This window comes from Salvia miltiorrhiza, chromosome 8, assembly GCF_028751815.1.
Source record: "Salvia miltiorrhiza cultivar Shanhuang (shh) chromosome 8, IMPLAD_Smil_shh, whole genome shotgun sequence".
NCBI lineage: Eukaryota > Viridiplantae > Streptophyta > Magnoliopsida > Lamiales > Lamiaceae > Salvia > Salvia miltiorrhiza.
The window spans coordinates 11,188,551-11,206,885 of NC_080394.1; the positions used below are offsets into that span (position 1 = coordinate 11,188,551).

Consider the following 18,335-nt stretch of genomic DNA (forward strand, 5'->3'; position numbering starts at 1 on the left):
ATATATAATATCATATATTCATAACCTTAGAATATGTCGAGATGATATCCAAGAGATGTTGTTAATTACAGATCGGTCTCGTTTCCGTCCTTATTTTTCTATCGAAAAAAATATTTATTTATTAATTCATAAGTAAACATAAAATTAATCATACTTCACAACTAAACATACTATAAATTAAATAAAATTAATCTAATTAATATTATTTTAATCTAACAAAATAATAGTAAATGAATAAATAAATAAAATGGCGAGAATGAGAGCGTACAGTAGTGGTCGACGGCGGAGCGGTGGTGGTGGCGATAGCGGTGGCGGGGCTGAAATGAGAGAGAGAGAGGGTCAGAGAGAGAAAGACACAAAGGAAGAAGGGAGCTTACCTGGACGGCGGCGGATGGCGACGACGGCGGCGGCGAGCGGCGAGAGGGGGCTGGAGCTTGAGAGAGAAGGGGGGGACGGCGGGTGTGTTGCTGCCCTAGCAGCATGCCCGTATTTGGGCCTTTAAATTAGCGGCGGCATGGGCCGCCAGTAATGGCCGACCCGCATCGCATTTACCGGCGGCGTCGACTCCCGCCGCCAATCATGAGCCGCCGGTATTATTAAAAAAAAATAATAATAAAACATATTTAGCAGCGGCAACCTTTAATACCGGCGGTAATGCCCCTGGTGATCACCGACGGCTTTGGTGCCGTCGGTACTTGCGCCCATGTTTTTTAAAAAAACGGGTCAGCTCTTCCGCCGTCGAAGGGCCGCCAGTTATTACGTGTCGCCGCCGGTAATTTCGGCCGACAATCCCACGTATTTTTGTAGTGTTAAATGATGTTGTTTCATACTTAAAAAAATAAATAAATTAAATATACCCTAATTACAATCATGCAGAATGTACTCTAGTTAAATTTATGTATGTGGTCGTATACTGTTCTCATAGTTAAAATAAAAAATAATTAAAAGTTTGCGATTTTACAGGCTGAATCTTTTGATAAAGGTTAAAATCAGAATGTACTCAAAGTTTGTGGTTTTACAAGTATAATTTTTTGTCAGAGGTTAAAATCAGAATATGCCCAAAAGTCATGGTTTTACATGGCATTAACCCTAAAACAATCCTAAGTTATCATGCCTTAATTGTTGGTTGGATAAGTGAATTCATTTTTTTTCCTTTTTCTTTTTTGAAAAAAAAAAACGTGAATTTAGTTTGATTATTTATACTACATGCATGTTGGTATAAACTAGTTGAGTATCTATTTATTAGATATTTCAATTGTGAATTTTCAATTATATCCTTCTAATTGAATTTATTTACATATTTTTATATATATATAGTATACCGCATGTGCGATGCACATGGATTATATATTTAAAATATAATAATATTAAAATTCAACTTTTAATATTTATAGATTTATAATAATTAATACAACCGATATATAGATACATTAGTATTATTTTAAAGAAAGTTCACATAATCCTTTTTATACTGAAATCGTTTTGTAATTTTCTTTATAAAATAACTACTCCTTCCGTCCCCCAAATAATTTTCTATATTTTCTTTTTGTGATGTCCCCCAAATAACTTTTTTATCCATTTTGGAATATTACCCCGCCACTAATAATACTTTATTTATTCTTATTTTTCAACATTTCACAATTCTCAATACTAATATAACACCTTTTTACCATTTTCAATACTAATTATACACTTTTTGTTCACTACCAATACACTTAACAACATTTCCTTAAAATTTGTGTTGTCTCCTTTTAGAAAATTATTTGGGGATGGAGGTAATATATTATTTGTTTGAAGTGTGCCAACGTTTTCAATATGGTAGCTAGTGAATCATGTAATTTTTTTGGATTCTAATTTTACCTTTCAAATTGAATTTATTTCCACATACTTCTTTTTTCTTTTTTATATATAAAAAATGCAATTATTTACGATAATTAAGATGTAAAATATATCTTGTCTAAGAATAATGTTCTCTATTATTTTTGGATAGCTAAGGCCAAATAATAGGTTTACAAATAGAATGAGATCCTCAATTTACTGCTATATTTAAGTTGTATACTTATATTGTAGTATAAGCATGACGTGTAGTGAATAATTTGTAAGCGAAATTGAAATACTTTAGACGACAACTTATTCGGATCATGTAACAAAAAGACCTAAAAATAGAAAACGACAGTTGATTTCCATTGTTGTAGGAGACTTATGGAAGAGGGTCATAGTTTACTAGTTTTCTTCGTTGAAAGCAGCATCTTTAGAGAATCATCTCTAGGTATACTATTCATTTTCTTCCCTTCCCTTCTCTCTCTTCACTCTCTCCGCCTCTCCACTTGTGTGGCTTCACTTCCAATTCCATGAATTAATGTCATTAATTATCTTAAAATTTTAAAGATTTCATGTTCAATACTATTATGTTTGACATAAGATTAATAACGTAACTCTTAATAGGTTATTGCACGGAAGCGGGGTAATCTCATGCGTATACTACAGGAAACGTCATCGGCGCCGTTGTCGGCGCCTTCTCCTCCGCCGCCGATCTCATCCTCGCCCCCTCCACCACCCACCGCGTCATCCCCGCCTCCACCCAATTGGAGTTCGCCTCCTCCGCCGTTGAGAAAAAGTCCCCCACCCAGCAACAACACCAAGCCTCGAGGGCCGCCGCCGCCGCAGCTGCTGTCGCCTAGCGAATTAGATGAAGACTGGAGCGGCGGCCCTCCGCAAGCTCTAGCAGAATCGATCTCATTTCCGTGGCCGCCGCCGAGTAATAAAGATCGTGAGCACGCCATTATAGGGTCGGCGGTAGGGGTAGGAATGGTAATCCTCTTTTTTATCATCTGCTGCATATGTTGTTGTAGAAAGAAGAAACGCAAGAATCGCGATGATAGTAAAAATTATTATCAAGAAAAGCCTCATAATTCAGGTACGTACGTTACCTTTATTATCACTTAAATTCCAATTCTAATCTTAAACTTTTTACGCTTTCACAAAAACATCATCAATCAATAATATATGCATAGTATCATTTTGGTCCATGTCATTTTTAATTAATTGCCATCCCAATATCTCAAGCCTTTGATCATATACAGTTGAGAAGTTGAAGTGTAATTTCCTCATAATTAATTTCAGGTATTATATATACAGGCGGAAACTACTACAACAACACGTCGCATAGGCAGAGAAATTGGCAGAACAACGCGGGGTACAGGACCATGGACGGCAACATGAAATACCCGGTGCCGGCGAGCTCCGGGGTGAGCTCGGAGCAATGGATGCCGGCCCCGCCCCCGCCTCCGCCGATGCTGAGCGCGCAGAGCTCAGGCGGATTCTCAGGGCCCCCACTGCCGCCGCCGCATCCGGCGATGATGTGGAGCGGGTACAACCAGAGCACGTTCTCGTACAACGACCTAGCGGCAGCGACGGGGGGTTTCGCGCAGGCGAACCTCCTGGGGCAGGGGGGGTTCGGGTACGTGCACAAGGGGGTTCTGCCGAACGGGAAGGAAGTGGCGGTGAAGAGCTTGAAGTCCAACAGCGGGCAGGGGGAGCGCGAGTTCCAAGCGGAGGTGGATATCATCAGCCGCGTGCATCACCGCCATTTGGTGTCCTTGGTTGGCTACTGCATCGCAGGATCCCAGCGGATGTTGGTTTATGAGTATGTCCCCAACTCCACTCTCGAGGATCACCTACATGGTAATTAATGCTATATATATATGCCGCATCATCATCATCTAATTTCTCTTTAGTTATATTCTTTCTCATCTCACTCCATCTCCTGCATTCAGGAACAAACCGCCAGTCTATGGAGTTTTCGACTAGGCTCAGAATTGCTTTGGGTGCTGCCAAAGGCTTTGCTTACCTTCACGAAGATTGTATGTTCTAATACATTAATTCTCTATATTACATTACATTACATGTGCTATAGTCCTCATATATAATTAATTATGCAAATTAAACGAGCAGGTCATCCTCGCATTATCCATAGAGATATTAAAGCTGCAAATATTTTGCTTGATAACAATTTTGAAGCCAAGGTATGCCACTGGATATCTATATATATATATAATTACCATTTTTTTAGAATGCAACAGAAATTATATATATTGTCGAGGGATTCAAAAATGAAAATTCATTTTCAAATATAAATTAGAAATCATGATCTACTTTTGGATTTATCGTTTTATTGTATGAAATTGTGCTCCTGGTTAGAATCCCGGCCCATTGATGGCGATTTATTTTTCATTTATCACTTTTCATGACGAATCCATCATATTTTTCATAATTTATGATTCATATTTTAAAATGAGTTTGTAATCTGATCCTATTTAATTTGTTGTTATATCAAATATTTTCATATATGTGACGCAGGTGGCTGATTTTGGATTAGCCAAGCTTTCGTCGGACAACAATACTCATGTTTCAACCCGTATAATGGGCACGTTTGGGTACGAAATTTAACTAATTTCTCCCACTCATAGTCTCAGTAGCTTAAATTTCAAAGTAGCAACAAATTATGATAAAAAAAAAAAAAGATGGACACTATTACTATATATAAGAAGGCAATTAGATAATTGAATGAATTGGCATCTAATACAGGTACTTGGCGCCTGAGTATGCTTCGAGCGGAAAGCTCACGGACAAATCCGACGTGTACTCGTTCGGGATCGTGCTTCTAGAACTCATAACTGGACGACGCCCTGTCGACATCACTAGGGATGATGATGATGACACTCTAGTTGATTGGGTAATTAAACCAACTTGTTCATCTTCTTCTTTTGCGTTAAACTAATTAATATAGTAATATATGATGACACAATTGCAGGCTCGGCCAATTTTGACGAACGTGGTGGGAGAAGGAGGAAGCTACGTAGAGCTGATGGATCCACGGCTAGAAGGCCGCTATGAGCATGGAGAAGCGCTTCGTATGGTAACCGCCGCCGCCGCCTGCATTAGACAATCTGCAAGAAGACGTCCTAAAATGAGCCAGGTTCTTATTCAATTCCTTTCCTTGTTTTTTTCAAGTGTGAAGAAAACTTAAAAATGAACAAATTTAGGTTGTTCGGGCTCTGGAAGGCGATGTGTCGTTAGACGATCTGCAGGAAGTGATGAAGGCGCAGGGATCATTGTCGGCGAGCAACTCCGAATACGACTTGCAAAGACTTCAAAAGTCGGCCGCCGGGATGTCTAATCAAAGCTTCACCACCGGTAGCGACGTCAGCGACTATTCTCAGTCGAGTTCCAACGAAATGAGACGACCCAACACGGGATTCCACCTCGGCCCCTGATTCCTTTGTAAATCAAATCAAATAAAAAAAAATCAAAAATTAATTTTCCATGCTAATAATAAGGTAGTCGGAAACTGCGAATAGCACTAGTTTTCTAGTTTCTAAAGTTTTGGCTTTTTACAGGAGTTGTTCGTTTTAGAGTTTTTTTTAGAAGAATTGGATGCATATTTTAATTATTTGTTGATTTTTTTAATTAGGAATTGGTAGGATGGAGATTCATTAGGGATTGTCAGTTGTATTGCAGCCAACTTTTCTTAATGAATGCAAGTTGGGTGATTAAGAGGGTGTTTGGCTGAGCTTATAAGCTCCTTCAAAGTGTTTGACAAAATAATCTCCTAAACAGCTTATAAGCTCCAAAAATAAGCTCCAAGAACTTATAAGCTCCCCAAAAAATAAGTTTCTCTACCCCAACTTATTTTTTTATAATCTCATATGCAACAATCTTTTTACAAATATTTTTCAACTATAATTTATTATTTTCATTATATATTATTCAAGTTTATTTTTCTTCGATTTTCTCTCTCTAAAAAAATATTTTCTCTCTCTAGCAAAAACATTCTCTCTAGCTTATAAGCTCAATTATCCAAACACTTTGACAACTTATAAGCTCTTAAAAATTACATCTTATAAGCTCTTGAAACATCTTATAAGCTCCAAGAGCTTATAAGCTCTTTTAAATAAGCTTAGCCAAACACCCTCTAAATCTATGGACTTTGCAAATTTGTGTATCTTTGATCATTTAAGAGTTGTATGTGTATGCATGGATCGTTTCTTTACTTCACGATAAATACTACTCCCTCCGTCCCAATAAAAGTGGCTACTTTTTTTTGGGCACGGAGATTAAGAAATGGATTGTTATGTTTTAATTGAGTGTGACCCACCAAAATTAGTGAGTAATTTTTAGAAAGTGGCCTACAATTGTTGACCAAATTAGTGAGTAATTTTGGCATTTTTAGAAAGTGGCGTACAATTGTTGACCAAATTAGTGAGTAATTGTTGACTTAATTAAAGTAAACTTTTGCCATTTTTAGAAAGTAGCCACTTTTAATGGGACACCCAAAAAGGAAATGTGGCCACTTTTATTGGGACGGAGGGAGTATATATGATTCGCAAAAATGTGTTCCTTCCGTTTATGAAAAATATAGAAAATGGTTTTACAATTTTTTAATTTTTTATTCTTACAAATATTTCTTATGTATAAAAAAATTGAGCATGTCAAAAAGCCCAAAAACTTCGGGCAAGCCCAGCCAATCCAACAAATCGTTTGAACGAACTTTTTAGGTCGATTTTTTTCCGGACCTTTATTTTATGGAGCTCAACCAATCTTAAATCTAGATGAATTGGACCAGCCCATCACACCAAGCTAATTTTGACAGCTCTAATTGCAAAAGGTGCAAATGTTAATTTTTCTTAAACGAGGTACATAATAATCTCCACAAGTTATCAAATATCAACTTAGCAACAGACTATGGAACATAAAGAGTGCCATAGCCACTAATTTAGCCTACGAGTGGACAACACAAACCTTCTTCCATTTCAATCAATTTCTTTTTTTCTTTTTTTTCCCAATATCCGATTTTTATTATTTGCTTCTTCTTCTCGTTTCTCTTCTATAGTCCTAGCTTTCTTTTCAACATATTTGGTCCTGATTCCATGACAGTTTTGCACCCACTCAAACAAGTTTCAATCTTTTTTTTTTTCTAATTGAAAAGTTTATTGTGCACCGAATCAATTAAGTACAAATGGCCCCAACTCGAGAGGTTAAGATTGTAGTGTTGATTTGTTTTAATACATGATTTTATATTATGTACAAATATTTTATTCAAATTAATATTTCTTCCCTCCATAAAAAGTATATGATAAAATAGAGGACATGTGTTTTAATAAAATGATTGATAAATATATTTTTAGAGTGCATTTTCTTTGGTTGTAAATTTATCATTAGAAAAACAGGGATAAGAAAGATGATAAAATATTATCTTCCCACATTTATCTTGTGTTCTTTTTAGGTGAAAAACATAGGTTATCACAATAATACCCCAAGGAAAATATTATCACATCAATTCCCCATAATAATATTATCATGAATCGTGAGGTTTAGATTATATGCCAAGTAATGAGATTGCAATCGCGCAAATTGCTGCCTACAGTATTGCAACTACGTAAATGGCTAAGTACAATATTGCAACTGTGTAAATTGCAAAGGACGAAATTGCAACAGTAAAAATTACTAAGTAACGAAATTGCAATCGGGAAACCGCCTAAGCAACAGTCACGGTCGCGTAACCGTGTGATTAGTCTAAGGTGATATGACTAGTCAAGCTGACTTGCAGCTACAAAACAAGAAACTCAAGGTTAAGGGATTCCCATGTTTGTCAGGGTCGTGGACATAGGAGTAGTTGTTCTAAATCACGTTAAAATGTTTGTGTGTTGTACTTTATGTTTTCTCTTTTTATTTTATTGAAAATGTTCTTACCTTATTATATCAACCGTCCACAAACCAACAAGACAACTACAGAAGAAAAATGATTATGTTTTTACAATCTCTATTTTGGTTCAGTTTTGCTCTATCTGTCAAAGCTTTCAGCAAGCTGACCTTATGCATCACACAAACTGCACTTGCACATACTGATTTCTAAACCTTATTAGTTTGATTCAAGTCGCTGATATTGTGCACGCATTAAATATTTTCATTAAAGTGAGTTTTGCTAGCTACCAAATTCTGTATTCGTGTTTGAACAGAAACCTCACTGTCTGTCCACCTATTGTTAGTAGGCGTACTTGAATTATTAGTAAGGTAGCTTTCAACAAGTTGACACGTCTTTCTCTAGTTGGCTCATTACTAGCTAAATTGTTCAATACTATCAGAAAATGAGCAAAATTTGATATATGGTGTATTCCTCTCATACACGAGAACATACTCGCCTCGGGACCAACATAAATCATAAGACAACAATGGTTTATGTTTGGTGGCTCAGTTGTTCACCAACGGTCGTGGGGTTTCTTTGCTCCATTTCCACAAACATTTGTGTCTTCTTTCATCTCAAACATCGGGTGCTCTGGTGAGGTTACGACGATCAATTTGAGAACTTGTCCGAATTCGTTGAGGTCTATGGTTATGGCTTTCTGAAGGGTATTTTGGTCTTAGAAGTAGACTACTTAGATTAGTTTGAGATTCATTTTGTGTCATGTATTTAAAATAAAAATAATACAATAGCATCCGATAAGAAATATCAATATTTTGGAGGCCAGAAAATGGACGCTAGATATTTTATTTACAACAGTTGATAGTCGGGGGTTTCAAGTGACATTCGATTTGTACCATGTTATTTAAAAAATAAAAATTATTGTACATAGTAGCATTCGACAAGTTACGTCAAAATTTCAAGGGTTGAAATATAAATGCGGGATATTTTTGACACAAAGTTAATAATTTAATGTTTAAATTAACGGAGTATTTTTTATATAATTCAAAATATTTCTAATAAAATGAATATAGTTTAAGATTTAAAATAATATTTACCTATGTTATTTTGAAAATTTTATAAATTGGAACAACGCAAAAAAAATGTGCACTTTAAACACGGAATACCGAATTTACCCTTCGCAATCGCACCATTGACCCCTCACTAACCTTATTAACATCACTCAAGTAAATCTTCGGTTGTTCGTCAAGCTGCATCTGGGAACCCAGAGAGAGGGAGAGAGATCTACACTCCATTCTACACAAATAAATAGAAACTGCGTTGGCAGATTTGCTAATTCTCCTCTTGTACACTTATATTCAGGCACAGGCAACAATTAACCTTATTAGTTTGTTTTCAGTTCTCCTACGCAGATCTCTGCACAATGGCTCAACCGCTTGTCAAGAAAGATGATGATCGCGATGAAGAAGGTGCATTCCTGGAACTCCATTATCTGATTACTTGCTTTTCTTCTGATTCGAGTTTAATTTAACACTCCCGATTCATTTTTTCATACTTCCTAATTTACATTTCGGGTTTCTTTTAGGGCAATTTTACAATCGTCTTCTCCTAGTTAAAATTCGATTCAGATCTGAGATCTGTTCGAATTCTGGATTACAGGAGTGTATGATTTGTGATGAATTTGAATTCTAGATAATCTTATACACTTGATCCATCACACAATGAAACCTGATTCTATCTTAAAATTTGCAAACGATGTAGTTTATTTGATTCACCACTGTTAGAATTTTACGAATATGCTTGAATTTTGTATTTAGTGGCGTTAAGTTTAACAGTTTATTATTGCAATTCCGATTTGCATATTGTTTTGCGGAACTTAATTAAGCTTTAGATCTGCAGTTTCTTCTGCATTCTCGGAGTCATTGAATTAATACTAGACAATAAGACAAGCATGATGATGTGGATCATAGAGGCTGGGGTATACCATTTTGATTCTTATGATTACCTGTGCCCTGCTTCCATTTGGAGGCTGGGGTAGCCCAATGGTTATTATCATTATAATCTTCTACTACTGTCTGCGTGAAAAGAAATTTTTTAATTTGCAATATTTTAGTGTATTGGATAGTGATTGATAGGCCTCTTTGTTAGCTTGGGATGAGTGGGTCCATTCAAGGTTCAAGTACACCGAGGGGATACATGGTATTATAGGGAATGTGAATAGGTATGCCTATGGGTTTGATAGTTGTAGGGAATGGATCTTGTTTCCTATATTTTGGAAATGGAAGTGGGTGTAGGCCTCTAGGGGCATGGATCCCCTGCATGAATTAACTACCTTGGGTTTCATTCCAAAACCCTCATACCGAGCATCCCCCGAGTCATTCATCAGCATCTGCATGGATAGTCCGTGGCGTGATTCTTGTGGTGCATTCATGAGATAGATATGTCATTCTTTTGGGTCTGAAGTAACTAATACAATAATGCTTATTGCAGCTGATTACTCGCCATTTCTGGGGATTGAGAAGGGTGCGGTATTACAGGAAGCTAGGGTTTTCAATGACCCTCAGTTAGATGCTAGGCGATGCTCACAGGTAATCAGTTCTTGCAATTTGAATTCAATAATTTTTCTTTTCTTTGATTCTATTCTATTTTTCTAATCTGGATGTTTGATTTTCTCCTTGCTAGGTCATCACGAAGCTTTTGTATCTTCTTAATCAGGGCGACTCATTCACAAAGGTCGAGCTCTGCAGCTGTTACAGACTCTTGATCTCTCTCTCATGCATGCACACACTGTACATACATAGACCTCTGTCCTCCTGACACACATTTAACTTAACTGTACATAGTAATCAGATCATATTAGAGGATAAATGTAGGTTTCAAGCAGTTTGGCACTTCAGTAACATTGATTTGAAGTGATTTATTTATTTTTTTAATTATATTAAACTGTTCTTCAGTTTCTTTTCTATAATTTCTAGGTCGAGGCCACAGAAGTATTTTTTGCTGTCACAAAACTGTTTCAGTCTAGAGATAATGGTTTGAGAAGGATGGTATATCTAATCATAAAGGATCTTTCTCCCTCTGCTGATGAGGTACCTTGAAGATGTGTTTCATACTGATGTTACATTCGCTTCCATAAATAGTTCTATGCTTTTGAAGTTACCAGTCTAAACTATTTGTTTTCCGGCATTAAAGGTTATTATTGTAACAAGCTCCTTAATGAAAGACATGAATAGTCGCACTGATATGTACCGAGCAAATGCAATCCGCGTCCTTTGTCGAATCACTGATGGAACACTTTTGACACAAATCGAGAGATACTTAAAGCAGGCTATTGTGGATAAAAATCCAGTTGTTGCAAGTGCCGCCCTTGTGAGTGGTATTCATCTGCTGCAGGTAATAATTGGATCTGTGAGAATTGCACCAGTTACTTACTTTCCGTGGTTAGTGTACTTATGAATATAGTCACAGACAACTCCGGAGATAGTCAAGAGATGGAGTAATGAAGTACAAGAAGCTGTTCAATCGCGCGCTGCACTTGTACAATTTCATGCCCTTGCTCTGCTGCACCAGGTAAGAAGTTTAATGTTCATTGGGATTTACGAACTTTCCTTCACTGCTAACCTGGATCTATCTCTGTATATCTTAATTTGTGAAAAATGCATGAATATTACCCCGAACTCTGCAAGTTAGATTTCTAGTCATGGAGAGTTCAATTAAGAACTTTTAGTTTCTAAAAGGGTCTTCTTCTAGGTACCTGATGTCAAATAAGTTGTGTGTTGAATCCTTCAGTTCTGATCATTTCATAGGTGGCCTAACTTACTCTCTGAACACAACTTGGATGTATCTTCTATCTAAAAACAGATCTTCCAAAAGAAGTCTTGGCAAGCAGATACATTTTCATCAGATGGAATAAACCATGCTCCTCTTGGTTGCATTATTAAACTCATATACTTCTTGCTCTGTATAAGCCAAATTATTATTTATGTTCCTTAAGCCTCTTTAAGATTGTACTTTCAAAAAATGGCAATTGACTTGCTTAATGTTTCTGCAATTATCCTGTTTGGAAAATATGGAGTTTGAAGTTTCGTTGACTGTGTACAAGTACAACTTGGCTTACTTTGATGTTTTGTGTGTATTGCTTCACCTGAAAAGGGCTTGGCCTCTTTTATTTGATCACACATCATATTTCTGAACTTGCAGATACGACAAAATGATCGGTTGGCTGTTAGCAAGTTGGTTACAAGCTTGACAAAGGGAACTGTTCGCTCTCCTTTGGCTCAGTGCCTCTTGATTCGCTACACTAGTCAGGTGTTATTCTTACCAACGTAGAGTTGCAAAGAAACACTTTTTGTTTTAATTTTGTTCAAGTATTGATTGTGCAGTTGTTCATTGAGCTCATAGGTTATCCGAGAGACTGGTGTTAATTCTCAGACTGGAGACCGCCCATTTTATGACTATCTTGAGAGCTGTCTCCGTCATAAAGCTGAAATGGTTATCTTTGAAGCAGCCAAAGCAATCACTGAGTTGAGCAATGTCACAACCAGGGAATTGACTCCCGCCATAACTGTTTTACAACTTTTCTTAAGTTCTTCGAAGCCTGTGCTAAGGTTTGCTGCTGTTCGGACATTAAATAAGGTTGGTGCTTTTTAATGTTATTTGGACATGGACAACTAAACCATTGACCATAATAGTGACATCATTTATGTGATCAAGGCATCACTCTCTCAGTTGGTCTTACATAAGAAAAGATATTTTGCTGACTTCACATCATTAATTTCATTCAGCATTGGTAGCCTAATGTAACATTGTTGAGGAATCAAATGGTACTGGTCCTATAGTAGGAGATTCATCTGAATTGTGTTTAATTATTTCTCTCTTATTTCATGTATTAGTGTGCTCACGTTCTTCAGCATGATGGTCTCTTATTTTCAAATGGAATGCTATTTATGAAACCTGCTCGAGCAGAGAATGGTTTGGGTTTCACAAAAGTTTCCACACATTTGTGTTGCAGACTGAATAGTCCTAGCATGGAAATTTCTTTGTATTTATATTTTATAAAGCTCAGCTGAAACTACTTGAAGCTTGACTCAAAAGGTTCTCCACCCTTATCCTTGTTAGCTATACTGGTGCTATTTGCAAGACCACAGTTTTAAATGGTCAATTATGTCTTCATTTTTTGCCTCGTGATGTGTAATATTCATGTTTAGCATGACAATATTGCATTCTTTTTGTGAAAGGAGATGCTTCATGTGGAGTCCACACCCAAGATGATTCTGCTCTTGTATCTTATCTTGAGTGTTAGAGCAGTACTTATTGCTTGTAGGATGATAATATTTAAATTCCATGGTCCTTTTTTCTATGATTCCGTTGAGCACCCCCTTTTTATAGTGATATATATAAAGCTAGCACTTACTATTTCATGAATTTCAAACTTAAATTACATGCAGGTGGCTATGACACATCCAATGGCTGTCACGAACTGTAATATAGACATGGAAAGCTTGATTTCAGACCAGAATAGAAGCATAGCTACTCTTGCCATTACCACACTGCTGAAAACTGGCAATGAATCTAGTGTTGATCGCTTGATGAAACAGATCACAAATTTCATGTCTGATATTGCCGATGAATTCAAGATTGTTGTGGTAGAAGCTATAAGGTCACTGTGTTTGAAGTTTCCACTCAAGTACAGATCCCTGTAAGTGGAGTGTGCCTAAAACTAAACATCAAGTGCCTTTTGTATTCGAATAATTTGATGGTGCTGTATTCTTCATATCTAAATATTAATGTCTAATAATGTGGCTTCTTGTAGGATGAATTTCTTAAGCAATATATTGAGAGAAGAGGGTGGGTTTGAGTACAAGAAGGCAATTGTTGATTCAATTGTGATCTTAATTAGAGATATTCCAGATGCGAAAGAAAGTGGACTGCTGCACTTGTGTGAATTTATTGAAGATTGTGAATTTACATATCTTTCTACCCAGGTTGCTTTCTATCTATCTATCTATCTATCTATCTATCTATCTATCTATCTATCTATCTAGAATTCCTTCTTTCTAGAGCACTGCCGTTGTTGCTAGCACATTTGGCTTTTGTTTTGGGCTTAGTTTTGTTGCTTTGTTTTGTTTTCCAGATACTCCACTTTCTTGGAAATGAGGGACCCAAGACATCAGATCCTAGCAAATATATCCGCTATATTTACAATCGAGTAATACTTGAGAATGCTACTGTGCGAGCCAGTGCTGTCAGCACACTTGCAAAATTTGGTGCCCTGGTTGATTCCCTGAAGGTAATGCTACACCTGCTCTGTTAAAATTATGTTTAACAATGACCATTTCCTAACTTAAAAATATTATGATCTTTGCTGCAGCCTCGCATATTTATCCTATTGAGGCGTTGCCTGTTCGACAATGATGATGAGGTCAGTGTTATGCTCCAGTGAATTTTGCACTAACTTATGATGATTTTAATTTAGTTTTCAATTCTCATTACCACACAGCATAAATAAAGTTTAAACACCTATAGAAATGATGTGATTGAGGATTTCTGGTCTTGTAATGTTGAAAGCCCTGCCACTTATGGACAATACACAAGGCAGAATAGTGATTACATTGAAACCTTCAAGTAGATCACCCATGCTGAAAGTCTGAATTTGATGCTTACCAAGGAGATGAGACGTGTCTCACAAATACTTGTTCCACTATTCCTGTTTATGAATGTAAAGTTCGAAATTCTTTTGAAATCTGGTGTTATGATACTTCATTTTGTTTGCTTGGGAGTTGGGAATTGGAATGACTAATCTTTCATGTTATGTGAGGATTGTAAGATCTATTTTGCCCCTAGTCTGCTGGGAAATGATTGAAACTTATAATTGAAAGCCGAGCCTAGTGATTATCCTTCCATATCATGCTCAGATGCTGCAAGTGCTTATTGTTTGGATGTATATTGAGTATATTATGGCTTCTCTTTGTGATTAAGATATGCCATTCTATGTGCAGGTCCGAGATAGAGCTACTCTGTATTTGAACAGTCTTGGTGATGGTTCAGTTGCTGAAACTGACAAAGATGTAAAGGAATTTTTGTTTGGATCACTTGATATACCACTAGCAAATATGGAGACTACTTTAAGAAACTATGTAAGCATTAATGTATTATACATATCAGTGCTTACTTGAGGCTTGTGTTATATTAGACATTGCACTTAATGTCAAGCTAGATTTGCAATAATTACTTGAGGCTTGTGTTATATTAGACATTGCACTTCTTTTGTTTTGGAACAGGCACAGAATCCTACAGAAGAGCCTTTTGATATCAATTCTGTACCCAGAGAGGTAAAGTCTCAGCCTCTTGTCGAGAAGAAAGCCCCAGGAAAGAAACCAACTGCTTTGGGTGCTCCACCTCCTGCACCCACTTCTGCATCTGATGCTTATGAAAGGCTTCTCTCCTCTATTCCTGAATTTGCAAATTTTGGAAAGCTTTTCAAGGTTGGTGGATAACTATCTGAACTGATTCATACCAATAACTTTCGTTGTGTATAGTATCCAATGAGTTTTCATGTTCGATGTTCGTGATCAGTCATCAGTGCCAGTGGAGCTTACAGAAGCAGAAACGGAGTATGCAGTTAATGTTGTCAAGCACATATTTGACCACCATGTGGTATTTCAGTACAATTGCACAAATACAATACCAGAGCAGCTACTTGAAAATGTACAGACCATATTGTTGCAAGTTTTTTGTCCCATTGACGTTCATTGTGTTTCCATTACTTAAATCGTTCTGCTCCTGCGGCTAGGTGACTGTTATTGTGGATGCTTCTGAAGCTGAGGAATTCTCTGAAGTAGGAGTCAAACCTTTAAAATCTCTTCCTTATGATACACCAGCCCAAACATTTGTGGCCTTTGAGAAACCTGAAGGCATTCCTGCGGTTGGGAAATTTTCTAACACATTGAGGTTCACTGTTAAAGAGGTATATCTTCCTTCATTGGTTTGGCTGCCTTTGAAGATGCCACATGCACGATCATGTAACTTAGACTCAGCAAAATCTATATTTTGTCATTCATATGAATATTTTTTTCTTGGATCCAAAAGCCGTGGTACACTTGTTGTTTATGTGATTATTGCCTCCATAAACTTGTTTAGGTTGATACCTCTACTGGAGAGGCTGAAGATGATGGTGTGGAAGATGAATACCAGCTTGAAGATTTCGAGGTTGTTGCTGCTGATTACATTCTAAAAGTGGGCGTCTCTAACTTTAGAAATGCATGGGAAAGCATGGACCCTGATACGGAGCGCATAGATGAATATGGCCTTGGGCCCAGGGAAAGCCTTGTCGAGGCTGTTAATGCAGTCATCAGTCTTCTTGGCATGCAGCCGTGTGAGGTGCGTTCCTTACAGCCTTATATTTCCTTCAGATAATTAGCCATTGAACCTTGGATTATACCTGTCAAAGGGCACAAGTTCTTAAATATGAACAAATTGAGCTGGTTTTTGCCACATCTTTATAGTTGCCAATTATGTTATTTATTTTGTTTGTGCAGGGCACCGAGGCGGTCCCAAGCAACTCAAGATCGCATACATGTTTATTATCTGGTGTGTACATAGGCAATGTGAAGGTGCTTGTCCGTTTGTCGTTTGGAATGGATGGGACTAAAGAGGTGGCAATGAAATTAGCTGTGAGATCGGACGATGTGAATGTGAGTGAAGCCATTCATGAAATAGTTGCTAGTGGATAGTCATAGTCCCGTGTCATCCTTTATTTTGTAATTCTTGGTCAAGGATATTATTTTTGATAGAGATTTTGTTGTGCGAGTGCGATTATAGTTTATAAGAGGGAGGCAAATTGTGTACTACATTTACTTTCTTGCTATCCTGTCTTGAGAATTTGGCTTTCCTGGCAACCTATTTGCTAATTTCATAGTACAATATTCCATTGGAACATTGGATTGCAATTGGTGTCACAAGTCAATATAAGATATTCTTATTTTTGGGAACCTTTTCCGTTTCCCTCCCTTTGAGCCAATTTGCCGAATGAGGATTTGTCCATATTTACACCTTATAAATTATATCACATGGCATATTTAATGGTCTTCCTTAAGCATATCGGTGTCTTACTTTATCGTCCTCGCCTAGTAAGTTATAACTTGCACTTTGGGATGGCGAAGTTCAACTCAATTGTAAGATATTTTTCCTCCAACCACTTGGTTGAGGGAGTGAAGAAGTTCAACTCAAATGTAAGATATTTTTCCTCCAATCAGTTGGTTGAGAGGGTGGCTCAATTCGTAAGATATTTTTGTATCAACCAATAGGTTAACGGTTGGTTTGAATCACATAGAAAGATTAGTTTGTTTGTGGCATTTACTGTTTATCTCCTAGTTCAATATATTATGGCCAAATTGTCGCAACTTTTCAAATTGGAAAAATGGGTGTCGTACTGTTCTCTTGTTTATTTTTTAGATTTTGTGGTGCTAATATTCTATTGGTATTAGTTTTGGCAATTGTTTTGCGGCTTTGTTTCTTCTACTTCCATTCTTTTCTACTTGGTGTCACGTGCGTTGGCAAATTTGTTTGACCAAGTTTTATTAAGCTTCAGTTTGTAGAGTAAATGTGAAAACATAAAAAAAAAAAAGAAAAACCTAGAGACATGTGGAAAACCACTTGAATTATCATCAAACAACAAAGCTGAAAATGAAACTAACTCAAGAAGACTAAATTCTAGGACTACTGGTTTGAGGAGAAGACGCGATTAGTTCCAAGCTTAAAAGTTCCGTATTCATCAACTAGACTTGTCTTGTTGTGAAAATTGAACAGTAATTTATGGAAATACTGAACTCTGAAATCCTAAGAATTGGTTTTGTTGAGGGTATCTGCATAAATATGCGTTATTTGTAGAAACTTCATGGACCAGGCAAATAGAAAGAGTTGATTACATGGTTATTTTCACGTTGCTCAAGTTTTTCCGTTAGAATGAGTGGTTATTAGATCTTCAGATATACTTTGTATGTGAGTTACAAGAAGAGTTGAGGTTAAGGGAGAAAATAGGGAAAAGGAGATAGAGATCATAATAAAGTGATACCCTAATTTGTTCTTGTAGTCTTATTCCGCCATTTTTGATACTGGAGAGCCGACCTCACTTTCCGTCCATGTAGATTTCACGTTCTTCAGCTCGATTTCGTTTTCTATTTAATTAATCGTGCTTCGCTTTATCATCAACTTTGAAAAAATGATTTAAGAGAAACAATGGAGTATAAATTATTAAAAGCGAAGGCATAGAAAAAATATTCCGTTGCCGGGAATCGAACCCGGGTCTCCTGGGTGAAAGCCAGATATCCTAACCGCTGGACGACAACGGAATTGATAACATATGTTTGATATTTGTTTTATTTCTAACTATTTCCGACTAATATATCGACTCAGAAAATAGAATGATTTGTAGATAATTTAGAAGAATATAATGTTATTATGAACTAAACACTTGAAATGTTGCCTCAAAAAAAACAAAAAAAACACTTGAAATGTTGAGCTTTCTTTTAGAAACTTGACCTTATTATTGGAAGCCAAAATTGGTGATCTAACGTCGTGCGTGGTTTCTGGTGAGCGGTAAGCCACATAGGATGAAAGTTGCCGGAATGTTGGT

At 36.8% G+C, this 18,335-nt stretch overlaps 2 protein-coding genes and 1 non-coding gene across 5 annotated transcripts; 2 read left to right on the forward strand and 1 right to left on the reverse strand.

The window, feature by feature from the left end:
• Positions 1–2,218: 2,218 nt before the first annotated feature.
• On the forward strand, positions 2,219–5,545 carry LOC131000947 (putative proline-rich receptor-like protein kinase PERK6). Of its 3 annotated transcripts, XM_057927099.1 has the most exons (9): positions 2,219–2,269; positions 2,446–2,917; positions 3,124–3,684; positions 3,777–3,863; positions 3,955–4,025; positions 4,360–4,436; positions 4,588–4,735; positions 4,814–4,978; positions 5,046–5,545. In XM_057927099.1, exons 2-9 carry the CDS (start codon positions 2,473–2,475, stop codon positions 5,274–5,276), a joined length of 1,785 nt encoding a protein of 594 aa, XP_057783082.1. In that variant the 5' UTR covers positions 2,219–2,269; positions 2,446–2,472; the 3' UTR covers positions 5,277–5,545. The 3 variants fall into 3 exon arrangements, with proteins under 3 accessions (XP_057783082.1, XP_057783081.1, XP_057783083.1); XM_057927098.1 differs by lacking the exon at positions 2,219–2,269 and having other exon boundaries at positions 2,287–2,917; XM_057927100.1 differs by lacking the exon at positions 2,219–2,269 and having other exon boundaries at positions 2,287–2,917; positions 3,139–3,684.
• A 3,307-nt stretch (positions 5,546–8,852) lies between these two features.
• LOC131000949 (coatomer subunit gamma-2) lies at positions 8,853–16,692 on the forward strand. The gene is made up of 18 exons (XM_057927101.1): positions 8,853–9,171; positions 10,193–10,290; positions 10,385–10,435; positions 10,678–10,791; positions 10,895–11,095; positions 11,171–11,272; positions 11,903–12,010; positions 12,104–12,337; positions 13,150–13,400; positions 13,515–13,686; positions 13,836–13,991; positions 14,073–14,123; positions 14,701–14,838; positions 14,983–15,186; positions 15,278–15,409; positions 15,495–15,668; positions 15,842–16,081; positions 16,240–16,692. The coding sequence occupies exons 1-18, from the start codon at positions 9,126–9,128 to the stop codon at positions 16,432–16,434; spliced, it is 2,667 nt and encodes an 888-aa protein (XP_057783084.1). The 5' UTR covers positions 8,853–9,125; the 3' UTR covers positions 16,435–16,692.
• A 1,287-nt stretch (positions 16,693–17,979) lies between these two features.
• Positions 17,980–18,051, reverse strand: TRNAE-UUC (transfer RNA glutamic acid (anticodon UUC)). The gene has a single exon. It is a non-coding gene; the product is annotated as a tRNA-Glu (tRNA).
• Positions 18,052–18,335: the final 284 nt, after the last annotated feature.

Coding starts and splice junctions, on each gene's coding strand:
- LOC131000947 (XM_057927099.1), top strand. CDS start 2,473: ATGCGTATACTACAGGAAACGTCATCGGCGCCGTTGTCGGCGCCTTCT. Junction 3,685..3,776: donor TCTCGAGGATCACCTACATG/GTAATTAATGCT, acceptor TCCTGCATTCAG/GAACAAACCGCCAGTCTATG. Junction 4,026..4,359: donor ATAACAATTTTGAAGCCAAG/GTATGCCACTGG, acceptor TATGTGACGCAG/GTGGCTGATTTTGGATTAGC.
- LOC131000949 (XM_057927101.1), top strand. CDS start 9,126: ATGGCTCAACCGCTTGTCAAGAAAGATGATGATCGCGATGAAGAAG. Junction 11,096..11,170: donor GTGGTATTCATCTGCTGCAG/GTAATAATTGGA, acceptor ATATAGTCACAG/ACAACTCCGGAGATAGTCAA. Junction 15,669..15,841: donor TGAGGTTCACTGTTAAAGAG/GTATATCTTCCT, acceptor AAACTTGTTTAG/GTTGATACCTCTACTGGAGA.